Raw genomic sequence first — 20,586 nt, 5'->3', positions numbered from 1 at the left:
TTACAATTTGGGTTCAATTTGTTCCAGCTCTCCCATGTCGCTAATGATTGCAGTGTTGTTATAAACAGGTATAGGTTAACGAATAGTGTGAACTCCATGTTAGCATCATGTGTCAGGATTAGCACTTATTGCGATCTGTTTATGTACGTCTGGGTAAACCTGTGTAGGCTGTAGTTTTATTTTTGAAAGGTCAGATCCGGAAGCTGACTGTTGAAATGTCCGGTACGAAACTGAAAGTAGAAAACGAGTGACGGTTAAACATGGCGTCAGGCGATCGGCGACACAGTTTATAGATTACTATATTTGGACTCATTTTTTGCAGGGAAACATTGATTAAAAACTTGTCTATGTTTTCATAAAGCCGCCGCCATGTTGTCTTCAGAACAGTGACGACGGAGAGTGACGCGTTAAAGTCATGTCGGCGCCTAGAACCCAGCTGTTGAGATTAAAACCTAATAAAGTAGGCCAAAGTTAACATTTACTGATTTTGCGGAGTCTATATCTACAGGAGACATGGACTCGGACACGGAAGTGGACAGGTGAGTTGTTTTTCTTCTTCAAGTTGTTCTCCACAAATTCAAATTGATTGATCTATGTGATGTCACACTTTTATATACTTCCGGGTATCTATCCAGATTGAGGTAATCTGCTGTTTCAGGTGGGATTCATTTGGATTTGTATAATTGTTTGCTGATAAATCCAGAATGATTTGACTTAGATAATGTACAGGTGTCGAATGACCTAAGGAAAAAAGATCAATATTCTGTCCAGACACATGTAATAACACATTATGTTATTAAACAACAAGACATCAGAAGATGTGATTTGCAAATCTCCTGAATCCAATGGAAAATAATCTTAATACTCATCACACAGAATTGTTTAAGTCACAATATAACTAAAATGTATCCACGGAATAAAAAACAGTGAATTTAATATTTAACAGCCGGTGTGAATTAAAAAGCAGCTCTTTGTATTATTTATATATTAAGTTACAGTTGTAGCTGTGAATTTTTTCTACATGTATGTCTGTACAATATTATTGGTCAATAGTTGGAAGTTTGTAGAACTTATATAAAAACAGTGTCTCCTCTGTCAACCAACGTTTTCTGCATCCTTCCCCTCAGCATCTACAGGCAGGGGAAAATGGAGGAGGAGAGGAAAAGGTGGAAGAGGCCTCCCTCCAGTTATGGTTCAATGAAGAGCGAAGAGTCGGAGGAAGAGGAAGAGAGAAATGTAGAAGAAGTTGCAAAGTTACCTGATTCATCTGCTCCGGAGGCGACCAGGTGTTGTGTCTTTGTTTGATGTTTGACAATGATCCCAACGCTTCTGTTGGTTCTGGCCATTTGAGCACAAATAGCATTAAACTGACATTACTTCCTCGGCTGCTCTTTGTTTTAGGTAATATAAATATAATTTGCATGTCAGTTTGCAAAAAGTGGAGCAACTGGGTATTAAGGAGGGTTTCTTTCATGAGTCTTCTATTAAAGCTCAAGGCCATGTTTAAGATTCACTGTTCACTGTCTAAGATTATCCACTGCTTTTACAGAACAGTCAAATTTGACCACTCACACTTAAACCAATGATAAAATAACTAAAACACTATTTCCTACTGTAGCTGCTACTGTACATGTGTGTGTGTGTGTGTGAAACAACCCCCTCAGACTGCTGATGATATTATGAAATTTGAAATTAGCTTGGTTGGAATGTTTGTCTGTGGAGATTTGCTCCCTATTGCATCAAATGTTGAAAATAGGATTTTAAAATCCAGTCAAATATGAGGTAAAAATACTCTTAACAGTTTGTACTTTGCGTCGTTTAATGCCAGGTTGCAGCTGATTCGCTCCGATTCTCCAGAGACCCTCTACACTATGATCACTCAGCAACTGCCACCAGGAGCTGATGTCATTGACACCAGGTGGAGGACACACGCATAAATAACACACATGTGTTTTTCAGGCTTTTTAAGGATTTCTCCCACATCACAACATTTAAACATATGTAGTCTACTGGTCTGTCTTTTGTTTGTTTACATTCATGTCATAATCATCAGTCTATTAGTATATTGTACTATTAATGTCTTATGTTGGTGATCTCCGTTTGATAGTAGAAAGTGCACTGCAGTGTCTGACCTGTGGCCCGGGGCTCCTCATTTTCTCTCAGGTTGTCTGCTCCGGGAAGCCCTACAGAAGAAGACGAGGATCCTATGGATAATGTTTTGACTAACTCCCCAGAACCACCCGAACCCATTGAATTCGCTGGCTATCCACTGGAGACTGAGGAAGACCGAAGACTAGGCAGACTACATCCTGAGCAAGACCTGACACATATATTCAAGGTTGGTCTACAACAGTCTTTAAAGTTGCATCAAAAGTTTCTGTGAATTAGTTTGATACTAATGAAGCATTGTTTAAATAACATTGTGATCAAGGTACATCCCAATGAAAAAACATCTATCAATTGATGTCTATTCTTCAAAATTATTCATTTATGTCTTTAAACGTGAAGAAACAAAGCCAAATTTGTTAATAATGAATAATAATACATATTTTAATCTTGTTAATATCTGGGTATTGGGAAGGAAGGCAACATGTTTTAACTTTTGTTAACTTTGTGTTTTCATGTTTTGTTCCCTTGTGTGTAGAGTATCCAGACGTGCCTGACAGGCCTCACCTGGCAAGAGCTGTTGAATTTTAAGTTGCGGTTTTTACAATGTGAACAAGGTTTAACTGAGCAACAGGTGATGGAGGGAGACTTACTGGATTTTGTCGACAAGATCGTGGAGATCCTGGGTAAGATAACGCAGCTGCAATAGGTCCACAACACAAATAGAGCTCAAGATTTAGAGAAGCGGATTTTGAGAGTTGTGAAGTGAACCATGTGAAGTAATTATTTAAAAGTATATAGAATTCAGTTGGAAGATGGTTGTAAATTGGTAATCTAGTGGATTTGAGTTTTGTGATACTTTCACCGATTGCTTACTATTTTTATTTTGTAACATGTGCTCTGCAGGCCAGGATCAAGCCCTGATGCACACAATAAGTAATCTAGAATCTATCGGCAAGAAAACAGAAGCAGAAGATCTACGGAATATGTGCAAGAGAGGCAAGTGAACATTTGACTTCTAGTACTGCTGAGATAATATATTATCTTTATTTTTACAAAAGAGTTCCCATGGTTGTTTGAGCATGTTTCATGTTTCAGGAAAGGTCATAGTACGGTTTCTGTTCTGTGAGCTTCACAACAGGACTGATGTTTTTCACATGGGTTGTTTTGTAACAAAAAGCTTTTTAATCAAGCATGGACTACTTTGTGTGCTGACTTGTTTGTTCTTAAGAAAGAAATGACATATGAAATCTAGATCGCTGTTTGATTTAACTATTAAACTGTCAACCATGTGATTTCAAACCTTACTTAACTACACTTAAAAAAGAAGTGTGAATATGATCCTGAGAAAAGGTTGTGAACCTTTTAGCAATTTCAGGTTCACTTAATGTTCTGAAATCACCGAGAACCTGGTGTCATGGGAAACGAGTGTGGGATGGATTTTTGACCCCTACTGAATGATATGTTATTCTGAATAAGTTACACTGCACTTTGTGACTTTTGTTCTTAAAAGGAATTATATAAAACAACCTTATTCTTCTTCATCTTATTAATATGATTTTTATACATAAAAACAATATTACAAATGAACAAACATACATGTATGGGACAGATTTAGGGTTGATTAGTGTCCTCCTTGAGCAAAATGCTGAAATATACTTATTCTAATAATGTGTGTTTTAAAATTATAATTCTCCACCACCAGCATTCATCCGTTTTCATCTGAGGCAGCAGTTGATCAGAAAACACCAGATCATCCGCGAGGGGGTCGTTCGAGCCGGACGCTGGAATCCTCTGGACACAATCTACGTTGAGCCCCAGATTTCCACCCGTCGCCACGGAGGAGTCGATCCCTCTCATGAGTTCCGATCACCTCCTGCCTCGACCCTACAGGTCCCCAGACCCGACACCTTCGTTCGTACGAACGAGTTGTTCCGACTACAGATTGACGACAACCAACCAGCGAGGACGGTGCTGACCAGCGGGATTCCAGGAATTGGAATGTCTGTATCTGTGGGGAAGTTCTCTCTGGATTGGGCAGAACAACGAGCCAATAAGGTGAGAGCTGAGGCGAGCAAGCTCCTCTTAACCCACTGTCTCCTGCCTGATGGGCATCAAGTAGCAGACAGATAAACTTAGCAACCAGCTGCTGAACACAAACTGCCTGACACAGTGTGTTTTTCATGAGTATGTCCAAATCAGAGATAAATATTTAACATTTCATATCAGCAGAAACATCCGTCCAGATGAGTGATGATGTGGCTCAGTGTGTGCTGGATGTGTAAATACACAGTATGGGTCACAGAAGCCATATTAACGTTACCAGGCTGTAATGTGATACGTATGTGTGTTGTACATCTTGTGGAATTCTTCTTCCAAATGGTTAAAAACTCGTTGCTGCTGTTTGGCCGATTCATTATTGGCTTTAAAGCGATGTCGTTACATCCCTTCACTTTGGATCCGTTTGTTATCAGTGACCCTCAGAAAAGCCTCTCATCAGTCTCATGTTTTAAGATTAGTACATAAACTTGCATAATACCATGCTTAATATTGAATAACTGAATATGAATGTTTAGTTAACATGTCAACTTGTTCTCAAATTGATAATGTAATATTTTAAAAGGACGCGTGGGAGTGGTTCTCTCACATATATTATTAGGAGCCCAGGCAGTGAATTATTAAAAACCACAGGATTGACCAGCTCAGACATTATCGTTTCTGCTTCAGTAAATTAAGAAAAATCGATTTTCATTCATCTATTTGCAGGTCAGTCAGCAGGAGGCGCTTTGGGCTGCAGGCAAATGTCTATTCCTCTTTAAAAAAAAAAGAACGGAAAGCTACAGTAATAATACTTGTGTGGATAAAAACATATGGAGAATCATCATCACTAAACCAGCAGTGCCCTTCAAATCTGCAATGCTCACAACTGAATTGTTTTTTGTCAGAATTTTCAATGTGTGGTTTTCTTCTCCCTTCAGGATCTGCAGTTCGTCATCAATCTTTCCTTCCACACTTTCTGGCTTCTGCGAAACAACCTCACCCATTCCTCTCAGAAGATGTCCATCATGGAAGTGATAGAACATTGTCACCCTGAGTGCAAAGACATGACGTTCCTGGAGGACGAGGACTGTCGATTTCTCGTCATAATGGACTCCTTCGACTGTTACCAAGCTCGTCTGGACTGGAAGGTAGAACCATCAGTGCACATATACACCTGAGAACACAAAATATCATAAATATGATCAGATAGACTGTAGGGAACATCTTAACACATTTCGTAATTTTGAAACTGCTGTATGAATGTATAAATATAACGTGCTTCCATTGAATTATTATTTAAATGTTTTTGTTGGGGCTGTATCCTGCGGTTTTAATACTGTAAAGGGACACCTTTATATACCTCCCTCCCAATAAGATTGTCCTTATACATATAAGGATTAGTGGAAACCAGTACCCTCACAGAAGCTCTTTAATGTACAAAATATAAACTGCCAGTTGAATTCAACATGGTCAATGACAGAAGAATCTGATCATTTTTAATGAGCTACTTGCTGCTTTGTGGTTGAACATTTAATAACCAGAAACATCATGCTTGTCTATGAACTTTGTTTTCTCTCTCCAGAATGCTCCGGTAATTAATGACAATCTAACCCAAGCACATCCTGACGTCCTGATTGTAAATATCATCCGAGGGACGCTGCTTCGTCGTGCCTGCATCTGGATCCTGGGTAGACGTGGGGCTGTCTCACAAATCCCATCTGAGCTGATAGACGTTGACACGGAAATACAAGGCTTCAGGTGTGTGTGTGTGTGTGGATGATGCACATTAACTTTGTCATAAATTCATTTTAAGCCGTTCATTCGAGCCTTGTTATCTTTGTTCTTCCCTCTCCAGTGATGAGATGAAAGATGACTATCTGACCAAACGCTTTAGCGACGCACAGCTAGCTGCGAATATTGTGTCCCATCACAAGCGCCTGCCGACACTCAGCATCCTCGCCCGCCAGCCATTTGTCTGCTGGATGGTGGCCACAGTGTTTGAGCGCTGCTACCGCTACCAGGGCTACGGCGTGCACCCCCCCAGGCTGACGCCGTTCTACGTCAACATTTTGATCGTCCAGACCAATCGCAGGCTGCAGTTCTACTATGGAAAGCGGGAAAACGAACTGGTAACTTCATTTAAATGTATAAAACCGACTTGACCGATGTTACATATTCTGCTGACTTTTCTGCTTTCATTTTCAAAATGCTTCCAACAATTTTCAAACCCACAGAAATCACCAGTTTTTCCTCAAGGTTACAGGAAATTTCATTTAGATTCCCCTTTAAATAGCATCATACCTGCTGCAGCTGGAGCTTTGCCAGCTGTTTGTATTGATCACTCCTAATGGATCATGGTAATTCCTTACCGATGCTGCATAACATGAGTTAGACTTTAATACCTTACCTCACCCCGAACATGATTTGTTGCGTCAGATAGAATTTCATCGGCAATGGTGGTGAAGACTCCCAGACTGGGATCCCACGCTGCTTCGCATCTTTTGTCATTTTTTGGATTGAGCGACCCCTAGTGGATGAAGTTATATATACTATGTTATATTACAATATCATGAGACAACTGATAACATGAAACAATTACACCAATTTCTGTCTGATATTGTCAACAATACCAGAAATAATAATTGTTTCTTTACACTACAGTTGCATCTAAAGCAGGCACCTGTCAAGGCTAATGAATATCTTCAGGATGGTCAGGATTTGACATTTTGTTCCTGTTTCCTCCAAGAAATGGTCCAGTGAAGACAAGAACCTGCTGACAAAGATGGGGCGCATGGCCTTTAAGATGATGGAGAGGAGGACCAGTGTGTTCTTTGAAGAGGACGTGAAGCAGTGCGGTCTGGAGCTGACGGAGGTGACGGTGTGGTCCGGCCTGTGCACCGAGCTCCCCTCTGCAGAGTCAGACGGGAGGAGGACGTTCTGCTTCATACACGTCACCTTTCAGGTAAAACTCACAATGCTTACACCTCCATGGAGCCTCTGTCACCCTGCAGTTTCCTGTATTTATAATATGTGATTAGAAATGATGATGATACCACTTGACAGGATATCCCATACAAATCGCTATACTTCTTTCTTTAAGGAGTTCATGGCCGCCTTGTACGTCTTCACGATGTTCTATGTGGAGTCAAAGAATGTTCTGGACCCGGGGGGTTCCCACATCTCCAAGATCATCAGGTCCAGGTCGCAGGCCAAATCAGCAGCAAACCTGGTCCAGTGCGCGTTGGGGCGAACGTTCAACTCCACTCTTGGCGACTATGACATGTTCCTGCGCTTCCTGTGTGGCCTACTCTCTCAGCATTGTCACAAAAGTCTGCTGAGCGGCTTCCTGTTCCCTCACAACACTCCGACGGTGGGCGGACTGGATGAGGTGCAGCGGCTGCTGGAGCAGACGATTGACAAGAACCCAGTAGACAGGGGGGAGAACTTAAAGGAGTGCCTTCGAGAGATGATCCAGGAAGATGAGTGATCAGAAAATCTGTCTGACTTTCTATCGATATGATGGGTCGAGGATAGGTCTCTCTCTCATCACAGGGATGATGTGAAAGGTTTGAATCTCAAATCGCTGAAAACATTCAACTGAACACGATTCTGTGTCTGAGTCTATTCTGAAGAAAGTGCCACGTTGACTTGAAAATGAACGACTTTGTTTCTCACTAAATTATGACTTTAGTCTCATTATATGAGATGATACATGGTCGTTAAACTCCGTTGTACTAATGCCAGTTCTGCACAACTCAAAACCGAGTGTAAAATTAAACATGCATGTACAGCGCTTTTTATGCTATTCTAATTTCTGCATGTCTTACAATGAGCACTAATGAAAATGATTTCTGGCACAGGTTTTTGAGTCATCCAGCTGTGTTCTTCTATTTTCATTTACGGCCTTTTCCCCTCGACTAAATACACAGAGGTGACAAAAGAGCTGTCCTTTTAAGAGAAATGCTAACTTTTAACAGCTTGAGCTACAATATGTGATTAAACCGTACAGGAAAGTGAACATGTGCAGGTGAGGCCATGTAAGGTGTTGCTTGGGATGGCATAACACTACTAGGTGACTGTCAGAGGAAAACCCGCTGCTTGGCCACAAGGGGGCGAGCTTGTACTTAAAGTTGTTGTATGGTCAGTGGCTTTTATTCATGGTCTTCGAATTTAGAAATGGCATCTGGATTAAGAGTAGTGGTTTAGGAAAATATGAACTTGATTTAAACGGATACAATTGATACTGGCCAATCCCAAACCAATATCACAATATACAAATGTTCAGCAGGTCACTTCCTGTTTCTCCGAGCTGGCTGGTTGTTAGGAGCTGGACAAAAAGCTTCCCTCTACCATCTGAAAATCTCAAAATGGCTGCAATCAGTCGCCAGGTTGTTTTGTCATTTCAGACAACTTGGATCAACAAAGACCGTCCGAAGGAACAAACTGTTTTGATGACGAGCTTAACAAATGGAAAGAACTGAACTGAACTGAAGCACCCGTCCACACAGTGGCTGGATGAAATGAGCTCTCCTTAAATATTCTCTGTCGGAATAAAGGTGAAAATTCTTTTGAATCTGAAGAGCAATTTTTATGTGTGTTCATTTGTTTATTGTTAAAACCCATTTTTAAAACTAACCTGTGTGTGTGTTGTGGTGTTTGTACAGTTTGTTCACCTTACATATTTATCTGTCTCTGTGCACATGTGATTCTAAATTCATACCTCAGTCTGTCTTTTTCTGCCTCTAATCTTAGCCTTTTACAACCTGTGACTATGATACTCATGATTTAAGTTAAGTAAATAATTTGTGCATGTCGGTTGTTGTTTCTCTCTAGTGTAGAAACAACCTCGTAGAATGACAAACGCACGTTTTTCATTTCCTTAGTAAGTCAGTGCTGTTTAACGTGGTTCTCAAAACTACTTTGTTTTTCAGCTTGAATCCAGTTGAACCTCCAAGTTAGAAAACATTTATTTCAGTCAATGAGGTCCTAAAACAATACAAAAACCTGAACCACAAGGGTTCACGTCTACATGAAGACTCCTGACTCCTGTCTGTTCTGTCACTAGATTTACTGTCCGACTTTTCAATTATTATGAATGCCTGTCTTAGAATATTCCCACTTTCTTTGACTTCAAACTATTTATTTATGACAAAATATTCTGGCTTCATTGTGACAAGACGTCAATTACGACATCATATTTACTTCAGATTTTAAATTTAGATTTAAAATCTAAGTTATTTCTTGCACAAACACACACGCAGGCAACATTCTATCCCAGACTGAAACATGGACCAGACATCATTTGTTTTCTGGCTACAGAGGGATGGTTTGAGTTTGTTTGGCTTGTGTAGCCAGAGACATTTACAACAAAATGGCAACAACTTCAAAAGCATAAATTATAACTTTATTGTGGACGAATAACAAATCAGAAACCAGATTTGTCAGTTGAGTTGTGGTCATGATGCTCAGAGCTTCACTGTTCTGCTGAGATCTGGACATTCCTGGAAAATGAGGGGGATTGTCCATCGCTGTGTGTTTGTGTGTATGTGTGTATGTTGCAGGTGATTTATACCCTCACGTCACATGTTCTCAAATAGACAGTTCCATCACGTGTCTTCATGTGCCTGTTTCAAGCAGCTGGTGTGAGGGTCATAGCAGCAGCATGAATGGTGAACGCAGCGATGCTGATTTGACGCTTGACTTCCTCCCAGGCCTTCTGTGGGTCAGCTGAGTTCTTGATGTCAAACAGTGTATCATAGATCCCAGGGAATGAGTCCCCTGAGTATTTATTATGGCTGCTGGGAGCAAATATCACGTGTCTGCAACAGAGAGGAGGGCGTTACGTTAAAGAGGTATTATAGAAACTTTAGCAATCTATAATCAATGACAACTTTCCTTATAATTACACAGATTTACAGAATAAACAGAGAAACAGGGAATTTAGTAATATCACTTTTATGTTATGAAATGTGATTTGATAGGTTTATGACTAGTACTGCACTCAGCCACCAGGTGGCGAGCGAAACACTTTGGCCTCGCTTTTGGGGAGCTGTCACGTCTTCCATCTTTATCCACAGTGTATGGTTTAATCTAATTGACCAGAGCAAGGTAACTACAGTCACCATGGCCAAGTAGAGGCTGCTGTAGAAAGACTGTGTGTGCGTGTGTGTGTGCGTGTGTGCTTGAGAGACTTACCTGTAGAAGGGTCTACCAGGTAAACCCAGGGGGTCTATAAAGGCTCTTTCCAGATACATAAGCTGATCGTTCATGATGCGTACCTGCAGAGGACTGATGCACACACACATGCAGATATCAATCAGAACATGCATTCCAACACATTGACTCTTTCCTTTGGACACTGAAAATCAAAGACAATGTTTTACTCACTCTGCTCTGTTGAGGGTCAGCAGACGCTCATGGAAATCCCTCGCTGCAACAGTGAAGTTTTCCACTGCAGAAAACAAGGCGTCTGGAGATGGGGAGGTACATTTTTTATTTTTTTTATTCTGAGATGTTAGATCCAAAAGATGGTTCACCTCTTTAAATATTTGAAAACCAACTCACCTAACGACACCTCGAACATCTCCGCTTGGTTCTTGTGTGCCAACTGGGCGACTCTCTGTGCGTATTTCCCCAGTGAGTCGGCGTACTGGTCAGCGCTGAGAGGCAGCAGCTGGGAATCGGCCAATAGGAAGACGAGGCCGCCTCTCACCTGGGCCACTGCCCGCAGCCTTCTGAAAGAGGGGTCGTAAAACCTCTCCACGATCTCAAAGGTTTCATACACACTGTGGTAGACGGGATAAGAGCTGTAGGTCTCTGTTTTCTGAAAACACACACACACACAAACACACACACACACACATTGAGGACATTTCAGAGTTTTCTTCCATGAACACACACTGTAATAGTGGCCTCAGTCTAACCCATCCTCTCTTCTGAGGTTAAAGGTTCAATTTGTAGAATTCAGTGACGTCTATCAAGTCCATGTTGCGGCTGAACACCCCTCACCTCACCCTCCCCTTCCAAACATGAAGGAGAACCTGTGGTCACCGTCAGTTGGCATAAAAACTCAAAAGGTGTTTAGTTTGTCCAGTCCGGGCTACTGTAAAAACATGGCGGCCTCCGTAGAGAGGACCCACTCCCGATGTAAATATAAAGTAGTTAAATATAAAGGGCCCCCAATTTAGATGATTAAACACACGAGTGAAAACATTGCTAGGATTATTTTATATTCAATTACTGTGGATAGATCATTTTGACCTTAATCTTACACACTGAACCTTAAACATAACGTTTAATGATTATAGAGACATGGCAATAAACTCAAAGTCACACATAAGCTGTAAACACATGCAACTACACAAACACTGGAAACAATAATCTTTCTTTCACGCACACTAGTGTGGATAAAGTGTTTTATATGATTCATAGATAGCAGGTTTACAGTTTTATGTCCAGATATGTTCAAATCAAAACTGTCTTCCAGGTAAAAAAAAAAAAGAGCTGATATTCACTCCATAGATACACATTACACATATACATAAACATACAATCACCCAACCAGGTTAAGGGAAACACAACATTATACATACCCTGTTCTTTGTGTATCTGGCTCTGCCTGCAGCGATTCCCAGACGGATGAAATAGGCCTCGAAATCACTGCCTGAGCCCAGTTTACTGATTCTACAGAACAACAGAGTAAAGATCACACAGATTCAATGATAGATTTGATTTATTTCTTTCTTTTTTTTAATGGATTAGCCCAGACATGTAAGAAAAATGTTACTTTCCAAACTTGGTTTAAACCCAACACTCCTCAGATGTGACCTGGTCGTCTGAATCGCTCATTTCAGCTTCTCCCTTTTCTTATTCTTAATAATCTCTGCGTTACCAATTTCATGCTTGAACCTGGTGTGTTCTAATGTTTTGCTATAAGTTTATGGACAGTCTCAGGTCTGACCCGAACGAGCCGCTGGCGGGGATGTCTCGTACCTGGGTGCGTCACGGTCCATGGTCCAGTTGTCCCGCTTGTGCCAGCTCTCGTACAGAGAGACGCCCTCCTCTCCTTCCTCTGGACTGGCTATCTACATGCAAACATAGAAAGAAAGACAGAATATGCACATAAGAGAACGCACAAAATACTTGTCTCCCCCATTATTTATAAATATATATATATTTGCTCACTTGCTTGGTGAGGTCATACACCAGAGTGTTTAGAGACGGAGTGCAGTCAACCCTCAGTGTGTACGTACCTGCAAATCACGGACACGCAAATCAGATCAAAACTATTTTGGCCTGTGCACTTTTTACAATTTATATATAACACAGATATACACACTCACCCTCTATGGCAGAGTCTGCGTTGATGTAGGCCACAGCTCTCTCCTGCAGCAGCTTAGCGTTGTCCTTTTGAGAGGGATGAAGTCAAGATGTGTTTGTGTGTGTGTGTGTTTGTATATGTGAGTGTGTCTGTATATGCGACTGTGAGTTTGTATATGTGAGTGTGAGTTTGAGAGTGTGTGTGTCATACCTCTGCCCATTCTGTGGAGCCCAGCAGTCCAAACTCCTCAGCATCCCAGCTGGCAAATATTATCGTCCTCCTCGGCCTCCAGCCTACACACACACACACACACACACACACACACACACACACACACACACACACACACACAAACACACTCACTCACTCAGTACTGACTATTGACAACGTTTTTCACTTTTTTTGAGTCACATTATTCAGTTATAAAAACACATACCTTTATGGAGGAGCCTGCCGGCGCTCCTGACGGTTTCATGGACGACCGCAGCCCCGGTCATGGGATCTATTCCTCCAAACACCCAGGCATCTCGGTGTCCTCCCAGAATCACATACCTGTCTGCACACACACACGCACGCACACACACGTTGAAAGAAGGGATACACCAATGCCAGACACTTCCTCAGGAGACTGAGCTGTAGTTTTTCTCTACAGTTTTGCATTTAAAACACAGTCAAGTATGTTCAATGTTGTTTTCCTGAATGTCTCTTCCAAAAAACGTATTCCCATTTTTCATTTTTATTACATATTGTTTGTAAACAATAGTTTTTACTATAGTCAGAAACTGAATATCTTGTGTGTTGTTATGTGCAAACTGTAAATAAATTACATGTGCATGTGTTAGTTATGTGCAAACTGTTTCAGAAACCCTGAGCGAATGGTTCTGACAGGTTGTGTTTCTCGTACCTGGTTCCAGAGCTCCTCTAATCCGGCCAATGACGTTGTAGATCCTGGTCACCTGGTTGTTTGTGTGGATGTGCATACGCACCTTCCTGAGACAGACAGACTATTAATGAAAGAGAGATGCTCACAGGGGTGAAGGCAAGAGATATGAAGACACATGTAGGGCATGACAAAATAAAAACACAGTAATGAGTTGTTGTTATAGGGGATTGATACTCATAAAGATGCCCTTTGCCATTTGTGCTGCGTTTGTAAATGTGTATGTCTATCCCTCTTGCACAGAAGCAACAAGGGCTTCCATTGTGCTTCAGTTGGCCACAAGCCACTGGGTCATTAACGCTGAACAAGAGAGCAGGAGGCAACAACAAGGGAGGGAAAAATCCAAACTCTAAAACAGGGAATAGACAGCAGTGGATCTGTGGAGAGACCGTCGACTGGAAGTGCACAAGGTTTATTAAGTGAAAGATGGAGGATGGAATCATGATCTCATGGTCACACTGCGCAGGGAGAAGTCTAGAAGCACTCACTGACTCTTGAAATCTTCGATAAAGCCCGGACCAATCCTGTAGGAGACGTTCAGGGCTCCTTTCCAGTAGTTTGGTGGGATCTGTCCTCCCATATTCCTGTTGATAGTTGATTATAAATCAACTCATTGTGTCGAATCATTTACTTTCTTGCCTTGAATTGCAAATTCAAGTTAAGTTTAAACAGCTCTGCTCTGCAGAAGACAAACCAAATCATCATTAGCAGAAATGAGAAGAATTTGAACCTCAGCAGGTGAGCTGCATCGTGGAAGCCGATGGGATGAACAGGAATCTTGGGAAGTCCCACTCCGTCCTCGGGACTGAGTCTGTATGTGTAGTCTGTGAGAGAGGAGACAGGACGAAGTTAAATAAACACACACACACACACACACACACACACGTTTTTACACTCTGGCTCTAACACATAAAGAAACACACCTTTAGCGGGGTACCCGGGTGTGAGTGGGTCTCCTGCTCCGTTCAAGTTCAGGACATTTCCTCTCTGAGCTCCTCCACCCGGCAGGTTCCAGCCCTCAGGGTACGGCTGTTCACACACAAACAGTTGCATGACAATTTTTTAAATGTATGATCTGGACTGTGAATTTATACTGGTCCTGAGTTTACTCTTATCCCAGTCTTGTTTAAAGGCCAGTGTAAATACTGTCACACATATATTTACCTCATCTACATTCACAATGGCAGGTATTGAAAATAGAGCCCAACACCGATATTCAAAAGATCTGATACCAATATATATCAAAGAAACATACATTTGGCAATGATGTCATAATAAATGTTATTGAGACCTGATAATTTACATTTGATCCACAAACTTTGAATAAATAACTATAAAAAAGAAAAAGCTCACAGAAGCAAATATATAGAACTCGGATGAATTCATTATATATGTTATACATCTTTCCTTCAATGTTTACTCTGTAAAATAATAGCTTTTGTATTGTGCATATCAGCAAACATATATGGCTGATTTAGAGCCTGTGTTTTTCTTTTAAAACCCAACAGATAACACACACACACAGATGCAGAATGAACTACCTGGACTCCAGAGGCCCAGTAATCAGCAGGGTCTGAGAACATGATGATGGCCTTCGCTCCAGCCAACATGGCGTTCTTCACCTGGTGGACAGAGGAACACACACAGAGAGCAGAGGCTCATGTTGATGGTGTTTATTCTGTGTCCTGACCGATTTTCTAACAGTAGTGATGACTGATTTGAGTTTCATGAAGTGCATTGTTTAAAGACGCGGGCCACTGTGAAAATGATTATAAATTCTACAGTGATGAATTAACACAGATGATATGGATAACTTCAACAAAGCTTTGAATCGAAGATAAAATCCCTGAATGATCCTGAAAGGTTCAGGGTTCTGCAGCAGTTTAAACATCTGAGCATGTTCCTCTGGATTTCACTGACATTTCCTCTGGAGGTTTGACCCACATGATCCCTACCTTATTGCCTCTGAATATCCTCCCATATCTGACGATGACAATCATTCCAGTCACATTGATGTTCATCTCCCTCTGCAACTTGAAGAAGTCCTCTGTGCGACCATAGTTCACATAAACCAAATCTCCCTGGAGAGAGAGAGAGAGAGAGAAAGAGAGAGAGTTTTATCTGATGTTCGAGGATGGGGAATGCCTAAAATCCATGTTAACTTTTTTTGTGCTGCAGTGAAAACTATTAAAACCTCACTGATAAGGTTGTGTGTGTGTGTGTGAGAGAGAGTGTGTGTACCTCAGGTTGTCCCTTGGGAGAGAAAGCACTGTATGGAGGCACAATGTTAGTAACATCTTCATAACCCTCTGGAACCGGCTCTGACAAGGACGTGTTAAAAACCTGTGAAGGAAATGACGTGAGGTAAAATGAGACATTGATCGTGAGCAGCTTTTATCTTCTAAAGTTAATCTCATGAAAATGAAGTCTCTTAACTCCTCTACAATTAAGCAGGTTAACATATCATTTAAAAAAATACGATTTTTTCTGCAAAACAGAAATATGATGCTTTATCATAGAATCTTTTTGTAGAACATAGAGTACATACAAGCAAAGCTGAAACTATTACGATTTATTTTCTTTGGGTCCATGCAAAAGTATTTAACATTTCATGCTTTCTGCACAATAATTTTATTATTTTATATTAATAAAGCATGATACATTTTTTATGTAAGATTTTTAAAGTGTGTTTTCAATACTTTTTCTTGAGTACGAATTCTTCCTCCTGTAATGATAATGAGGTAACAAACTGTAAAATGTTGAACCTGGTCTGCAGACAGTAGATACAGGATTTCCAGTGTCTGTACTTTGTGTGTTGTGTGACCTGGTGACCGAGTGTGTGTGTCTGTGTACTGTTCACTGAAATGTAAACTAAACCGATTATGTTTGAATACCTGACTACATCCCTGCAGCCTGCTGTTATGTGACTGTGCAGTAAACCCTGATCTGTTTTCTCTTGTTAACCCCTGTGCTGTGTCACTATCTTCACTTATAGGACACACACACACACACACACACACACACACACACACACACACACACACACACACACACACACACACACACACAAACACACACACACACACACACGTTTATCTCATAAGGCTATAAAAGGATCTTGGACTTGAATAATCTGTCTTGTGAGTGTGTCTTGTGAGTTTTAATGGATCCGGGTGATCTCTGCAACTTTGTTATCTCCCCAAATAGACTGAAGCTTGTCAGGGGTTTGCTATGTGTGGGAGAAAAACATCATCCCTCGTTAGATTTGAGTGCGTCTTTGAAGAGACTGGAGCATTTCCTCAGAGTCCCTTTATAGGTAATAATGACAATGATAAGGTTCAAATAAAAATAACAATTTTGTTAATCAGTAAACCAAAGCTTGATGTGCTGTCGGAGTCATAATGTGCCTCTACCCATCCTCCTGTGGCTCATCTATGGGCCTCTCCTGTACCTCATTGCCATGCTGATCAACTATGGAGATGTAATTCGGTTGGGATTGGTTGGGATAGGACAACAGGACGTCATAGGGCACAATCTCCACCGAGTCCAGGCCGAACTCCTGCCACTCGGCCTTGATCTGCTCGGCATACTTCAGGTTCTGCTCCGTACCAGCCAGGTGGGGGAGACGGGTAAATTTCCTGTGAAGAGGAAGCCAATGAACAGACATTGATGGAGACCAGCAGAGTGAAGATGTTGTGGCTGGGGAGCATTCAGTTAGTGTGAGTCCGGAATCAGTCACCCGGTATTTTCTACTGCGAGTTTAATACAGATTGAGATAATAAATATCTGTTTACCTGCACTCAGTCTTACCCCTCCCCATTTCATATGTTACCATCCTAACTGCAGGTCATATACATGAAAGCATTACAACCCTATGTAGTTTGAAATACTATACTCGAGTAGGCTATGAATATTCCTGCTGCAGTTTTTCCTTACTCTTGATGAGGGTTAAGGGCAGAGATGGTCACACCGTGTTACAGCCCTACGAGACAAATTGTGATTTTTGAATATGGGCTATACAAATAAAATTTGACTGATTGATTGATAAAGTAAAGTAAAGTAAAGTAAAGTAAAGTAAAGTAAAGTAAAGTAAAGTAAAGCTAAGCTAAGCTAAGCTAAGTTACATGACTATACATTATGTGATATTAACATTTAGAATGTTCTGCTTGTGGATAATTCTTGTTTAGCATGTTAGCTTACCATGTTAAAATACAAATTTACAATACAAATTACAATCTTTCTTATATTCTTATTTTATCACTTTTCCATACGCAGCTTTAGGGTTGTTGATTTTTAAATCCTCTCTGTTGGACAGCAGCCCTTAAGACTTTCTCAATAAAGTACTGTGGGATTGAACAATATTTGGATGTGCAGTGTAGTTTTGTAATAACTCACACAGTGCGGTTTAAGGTCAGTCCGGCTTAGTGTCGATATTTGAGACACATTTTGCCAAGGACCAAGCTGTGATGGGAATACAAACTTTTGACTTTTGGGGGAGTTTTCATATGAAAATTGAGTTTTCAACATAAATATCTGTTGTTGGGTTGCTATGAATTTTTGGACCAAGTCTCATGGCAACCATGGATAGTTACAATATTTTAGTCTAGAAATAAAGGTGAACGGTACTGAGAAAGAACTTCCTTACTTCATGTGGATATGATAAACTCCCCAAATTAAATTTGAAGTAGTTTTTCATCCCTGCTGAAATCTCTTTCTGCTTTGGATTATGTGTTCTAATACACAGCACATGTGCACTGTGTGTGAAGTGATCTGTACCTGAGGTGCTCTCTGATCTGGTTTGGCTGCATTTCATCCAGAAACTCCTTCAGGTATTTGCTGGAAACATTGTCGTCCGCAGTGTGTGGATGTGTGGGCTTTGCAAACCAGCCTATGACACACCAAACACCCCACAGGTCAGTTGTCAACATTATATGTATTTATGATGAGATAACGGTATATAACTGTTAAAGAAAACAGAGGGGGGGGGGGGGGGGGGGGTCATGCAGAATATCACAGAAGCTTCCAATTGAGTCAGATATTATATTTTGATATGAGCTGTCGTTATGGACAGCAAGTGTTAACCTGCTGTGAGCACGAAGATGTGAAAAGTTGCGTAGTGGTGACAAACTTAAGCTTATACGCAAAGAAACACACGTGCAAGATGCAATTTAAACAGCACTGAATAGATTTCATACGTTATGAGAACTTTTATTATTAATTATTATGTATTTTATACCAAATATTGTGTATCTGTTTATTTTGTTCCAACAGCTGCCATCCACACACTTATCCTGTTGATTTGTCCCAGTGTTTTTCATTTTGACAAACAGTAGACAGGGCCTGTGGCTTCCAAACCAAAGTTTATCTTATTTTTTCATGTCTTACCTATGATGAAGCCCAGGAAGAACAAAGCCGTCACTGCAACGATCCACCAGATCCAACGAATCAACCTGCTCTCCTTTCTCATGGTGAAGCAGCACAGAGGCTTCCACACACACACACACACACACACACACACACTGCCGAGATAGTGATAGAGAGCAATTTGTTTAAGTAGTGCAGAGGGTTGGAAGAGCGAGGTAGGGAAAGCGAGACAGTTAGAGAGAGAGAGAGTGAGAGAGAGAGAGAGAGAGAGAGAGAGAGAGAGAGAGAGAGAGAGAGAGAGAGGGAGAGAGAGAGAGGGAGGGAGGGAGCAAGAAGTGTGGTTGACAGTTTGTATCTGCAGAGGAGGAGGCAGAGAAATACACAAAGAGGGAGCCTGTCCTCACCTCAGTGATCGGCCACGGGACTAATGACTGTGTTGTGCACCTTGGCTGCTCCACTGCTGACTCAGTACAACTGAAGCTGAGACGTCATGGGCAACAATACACTCTGATAACAGTCCTTCTTCCTAATAGCATGTTGACGCAGGGGTTAGAGTGCAGAGCAGAGACATCTGCTCAGCGCCTGTGGAGAAGATGAGTGTGTCTTGAGTTACAATAATAACACAAAGTTTCTTTTGATATAGCATCTTTAAAACAGGGTTTACAAAGTGCTTTGACTGACAAAGAAGAGACGGTATACAATTACACAAACTCATACACATTAATAAAAATAAATTAAAGTAATAAGAAAAGAGCACCCTGTTAAACTAGTTAATACAAACAATAGGAGCAATAAGAAGAAAAAGACAACATTACATAAAAGCAAATGATGATAAATAGGTCAACAAGCTGTGTATGCAGTGATACAATTATAAAGTGACCAAAATTATTTAAAAACCTAAATACATAAGCACATATGTCATCTAGGATGAAACTGGTGCAAGTTAATTCATACGTCTGTGCTATTCAGAAGATCTCGATTTAACCAGATGTGTGAAAGACTGTGGAGCAACATGTTAAACTGTACTTCCAATCTCAAAACCCCAAATGAGAGGATATTGTTTGGAACAATAATGAACAAGAGGGTTTGGCTTCACTTTTGGGGAGCTGCGATGTCCTCCATTATAATATACAATCTATGTTGTATCCTTTAATGTGCAACCTATTTTTGTTATCTGCTCAAAAGTCTATGGAAGTTAGCCTGTCACTAAAATATAGCATTTAAATATCGCATATGATATTTAGTAAGTCAGAATTTAGACATCACTTTTTATCTTCCTATTTACTGCAGCTTCAGTCCTCAAAAAGTCAATCAGTTACTTTACCCTCTAATGAAAACTGACACCAAAGAGTGTAGAGTGAGTAGCGACTATCACAGTGGACGGCCTGTTTGTATCCATGAGTCGGTTCATCAAGGCTTTGTTCACTTGCATGAATCGACACGGACACATTTTCCCACACTAAAAGACATGGCGGCCTCGGTCAAGCCCAACCCCTCCTTGCTCTTTGTCACCAGCTGTGTGTGGTGGACGCTGCGGCTCTTTCACGCGGTGGGCTGGAGCGTGAAGCCGGGAGGAGACTCTGTGCTCTCAGGAATGTGGGGAGGACACAGGCCGCAGCTCTGCCCCGTCCTCCACACGCTTTATCTGGGAGGCTTTCAGTAAAGACGCGGTCTGTAGCTGGTTGGAGGAGATCAGGTTGGATTTAATTAGAATGGTGTTGTTTTGGTAACCAGGTAACCTCCTAAAGTTAATGCTGAGACCACCCTGAGCCACAAACAATCATCTGGTGCCTGGTGAACCGGTCTCAACGGCAAG

The 20,586-nt window shown here is 41.1% G+C and overlaps 2 protein-coding genes across 2 annotated transcripts; one reads left to right on the top strand and one right to left on the bottom strand.

Moving 5' to 3' along the window:
* Positions 1-244: 244 nt before the first annotated feature.
* On the top strand, positions 245-8,781 carry nlrc3l (NLR family, CARD domain containing 3-like). Its single transcript, XM_062385856.1, has 12 exons — positions 245-539; positions 1,128-1,286; positions 1,829-1,918; positions 2,164-2,338; positions 2,645-2,792; positions 3,013-3,105; positions 3,812-4,164; positions 5,085-5,294; positions 5,729-5,904; positions 6,002-6,275; positions 6,893-7,108; positions 7,247-8,781. Exons 1-12 carry the CDS (start codon positions 514-516, stop codon positions 7,631-7,633), a joined length of 2,307 nt encoding a protein of 768 aa, XP_062241840.1. The 5' UTR covers positions 245-513; the 3' UTR covers positions 7,634-8,781.
* Positions 8,782-9,528: 747 nt separating this feature from the next.
* On the bottom strand, positions 9,529-18,979 carry naalad2 (N-acetylated alpha-linked acidic dipeptidase 2). The gene is made up of 20 exons (XM_062385852.1): positions 18,792-18,979; positions 18,183-18,294; positions 16,858-17,044; positions 15,648-15,749; positions 15,362-15,487; positions 14,948-15,028; positions 14,330-14,435; positions 14,137-14,230; positions 13,895-13,990; positions 13,371-13,456; positions 12,903-13,022; positions 12,677-12,759; positions 12,489-12,552; positions 12,331-12,398; positions 12,139-12,230; positions 11,739-11,829; positions 10,711-10,969; positions 10,534-10,615; positions 10,342-10,434; positions 9,529-9,965 (listed from the first exon to the last, which is right to left on the bottom strand). The coding sequence occupies exons 1-20, from the start codon at positions 18,871-18,873 to the stop codon at positions 9,776-9,778; spliced, it is 2,214 nt and encodes a 737-aa protein (XP_062241836.1). The 5' UTR covers positions 18,874-18,979; the 3' UTR covers positions 9,529-9,775.
* Positions 18,980-20,586: the final 1,607 nt, after the last annotated feature.

The sequence above is a fragment of the Platichthys flesus genome, chromosome 4 (assembly GCF_949316205.1).
Source record: "Platichthys flesus chromosome 4, fPlaFle2.1, whole genome shotgun sequence".
NCBI classification, from domain to species: Eukaryota; Metazoa; Chordata; class Actinopteri; order Pleuronectiformes; family Pleuronectidae; genus Platichthys; species Platichthys flesus.
This window is presented reverse-complemented; position numbering and strand designations above follow the sequence as displayed.

Bases quoted from the DNA above. Each gene is read 5' to 3' on its own strand.
- naalad2 (XM_062385852.1), bottom strand. From the start codon at position 18,873: ATGAGAAAGGAGAGCAGGTTGATTCGTTGGATCTGGTGGATCGTTGCA. The intron at 14,436-14,947 runs GTAGTTCATTCT...GTGTGTGAACAG, and splicing joins ACTGGGCCTCTGGAGTCCAG to CCGTACCCTGAGGGCTGGAA. The intron at 14,231-14,329 runs GTGTGTTTCTTT...CCTCTCTCACAG, and splicing joins ACCCGGGTACCCCGCTAAAG to ACTACACATACAGACTCAGT.
- nlrc3l (XM_062385856.1), top strand. From the start codon at position 514: ATGGACTCGGACACGGAAGTGGACAG. The intron at 2,793-3,012 runs GTAAGATAACGC...TGTGCTCTGCAG, and splicing joins CAAGATCGTGGAGATCCTGG to GCCAGGATCAAGCCCTGATG. The intron at 6,276-6,892 runs GTAACTTCATTT...GTTTCCTCCAAG, and splicing joins GAAAGCGGGAAAACGAACTG to AAATGGTCCAGTGAAGACAA.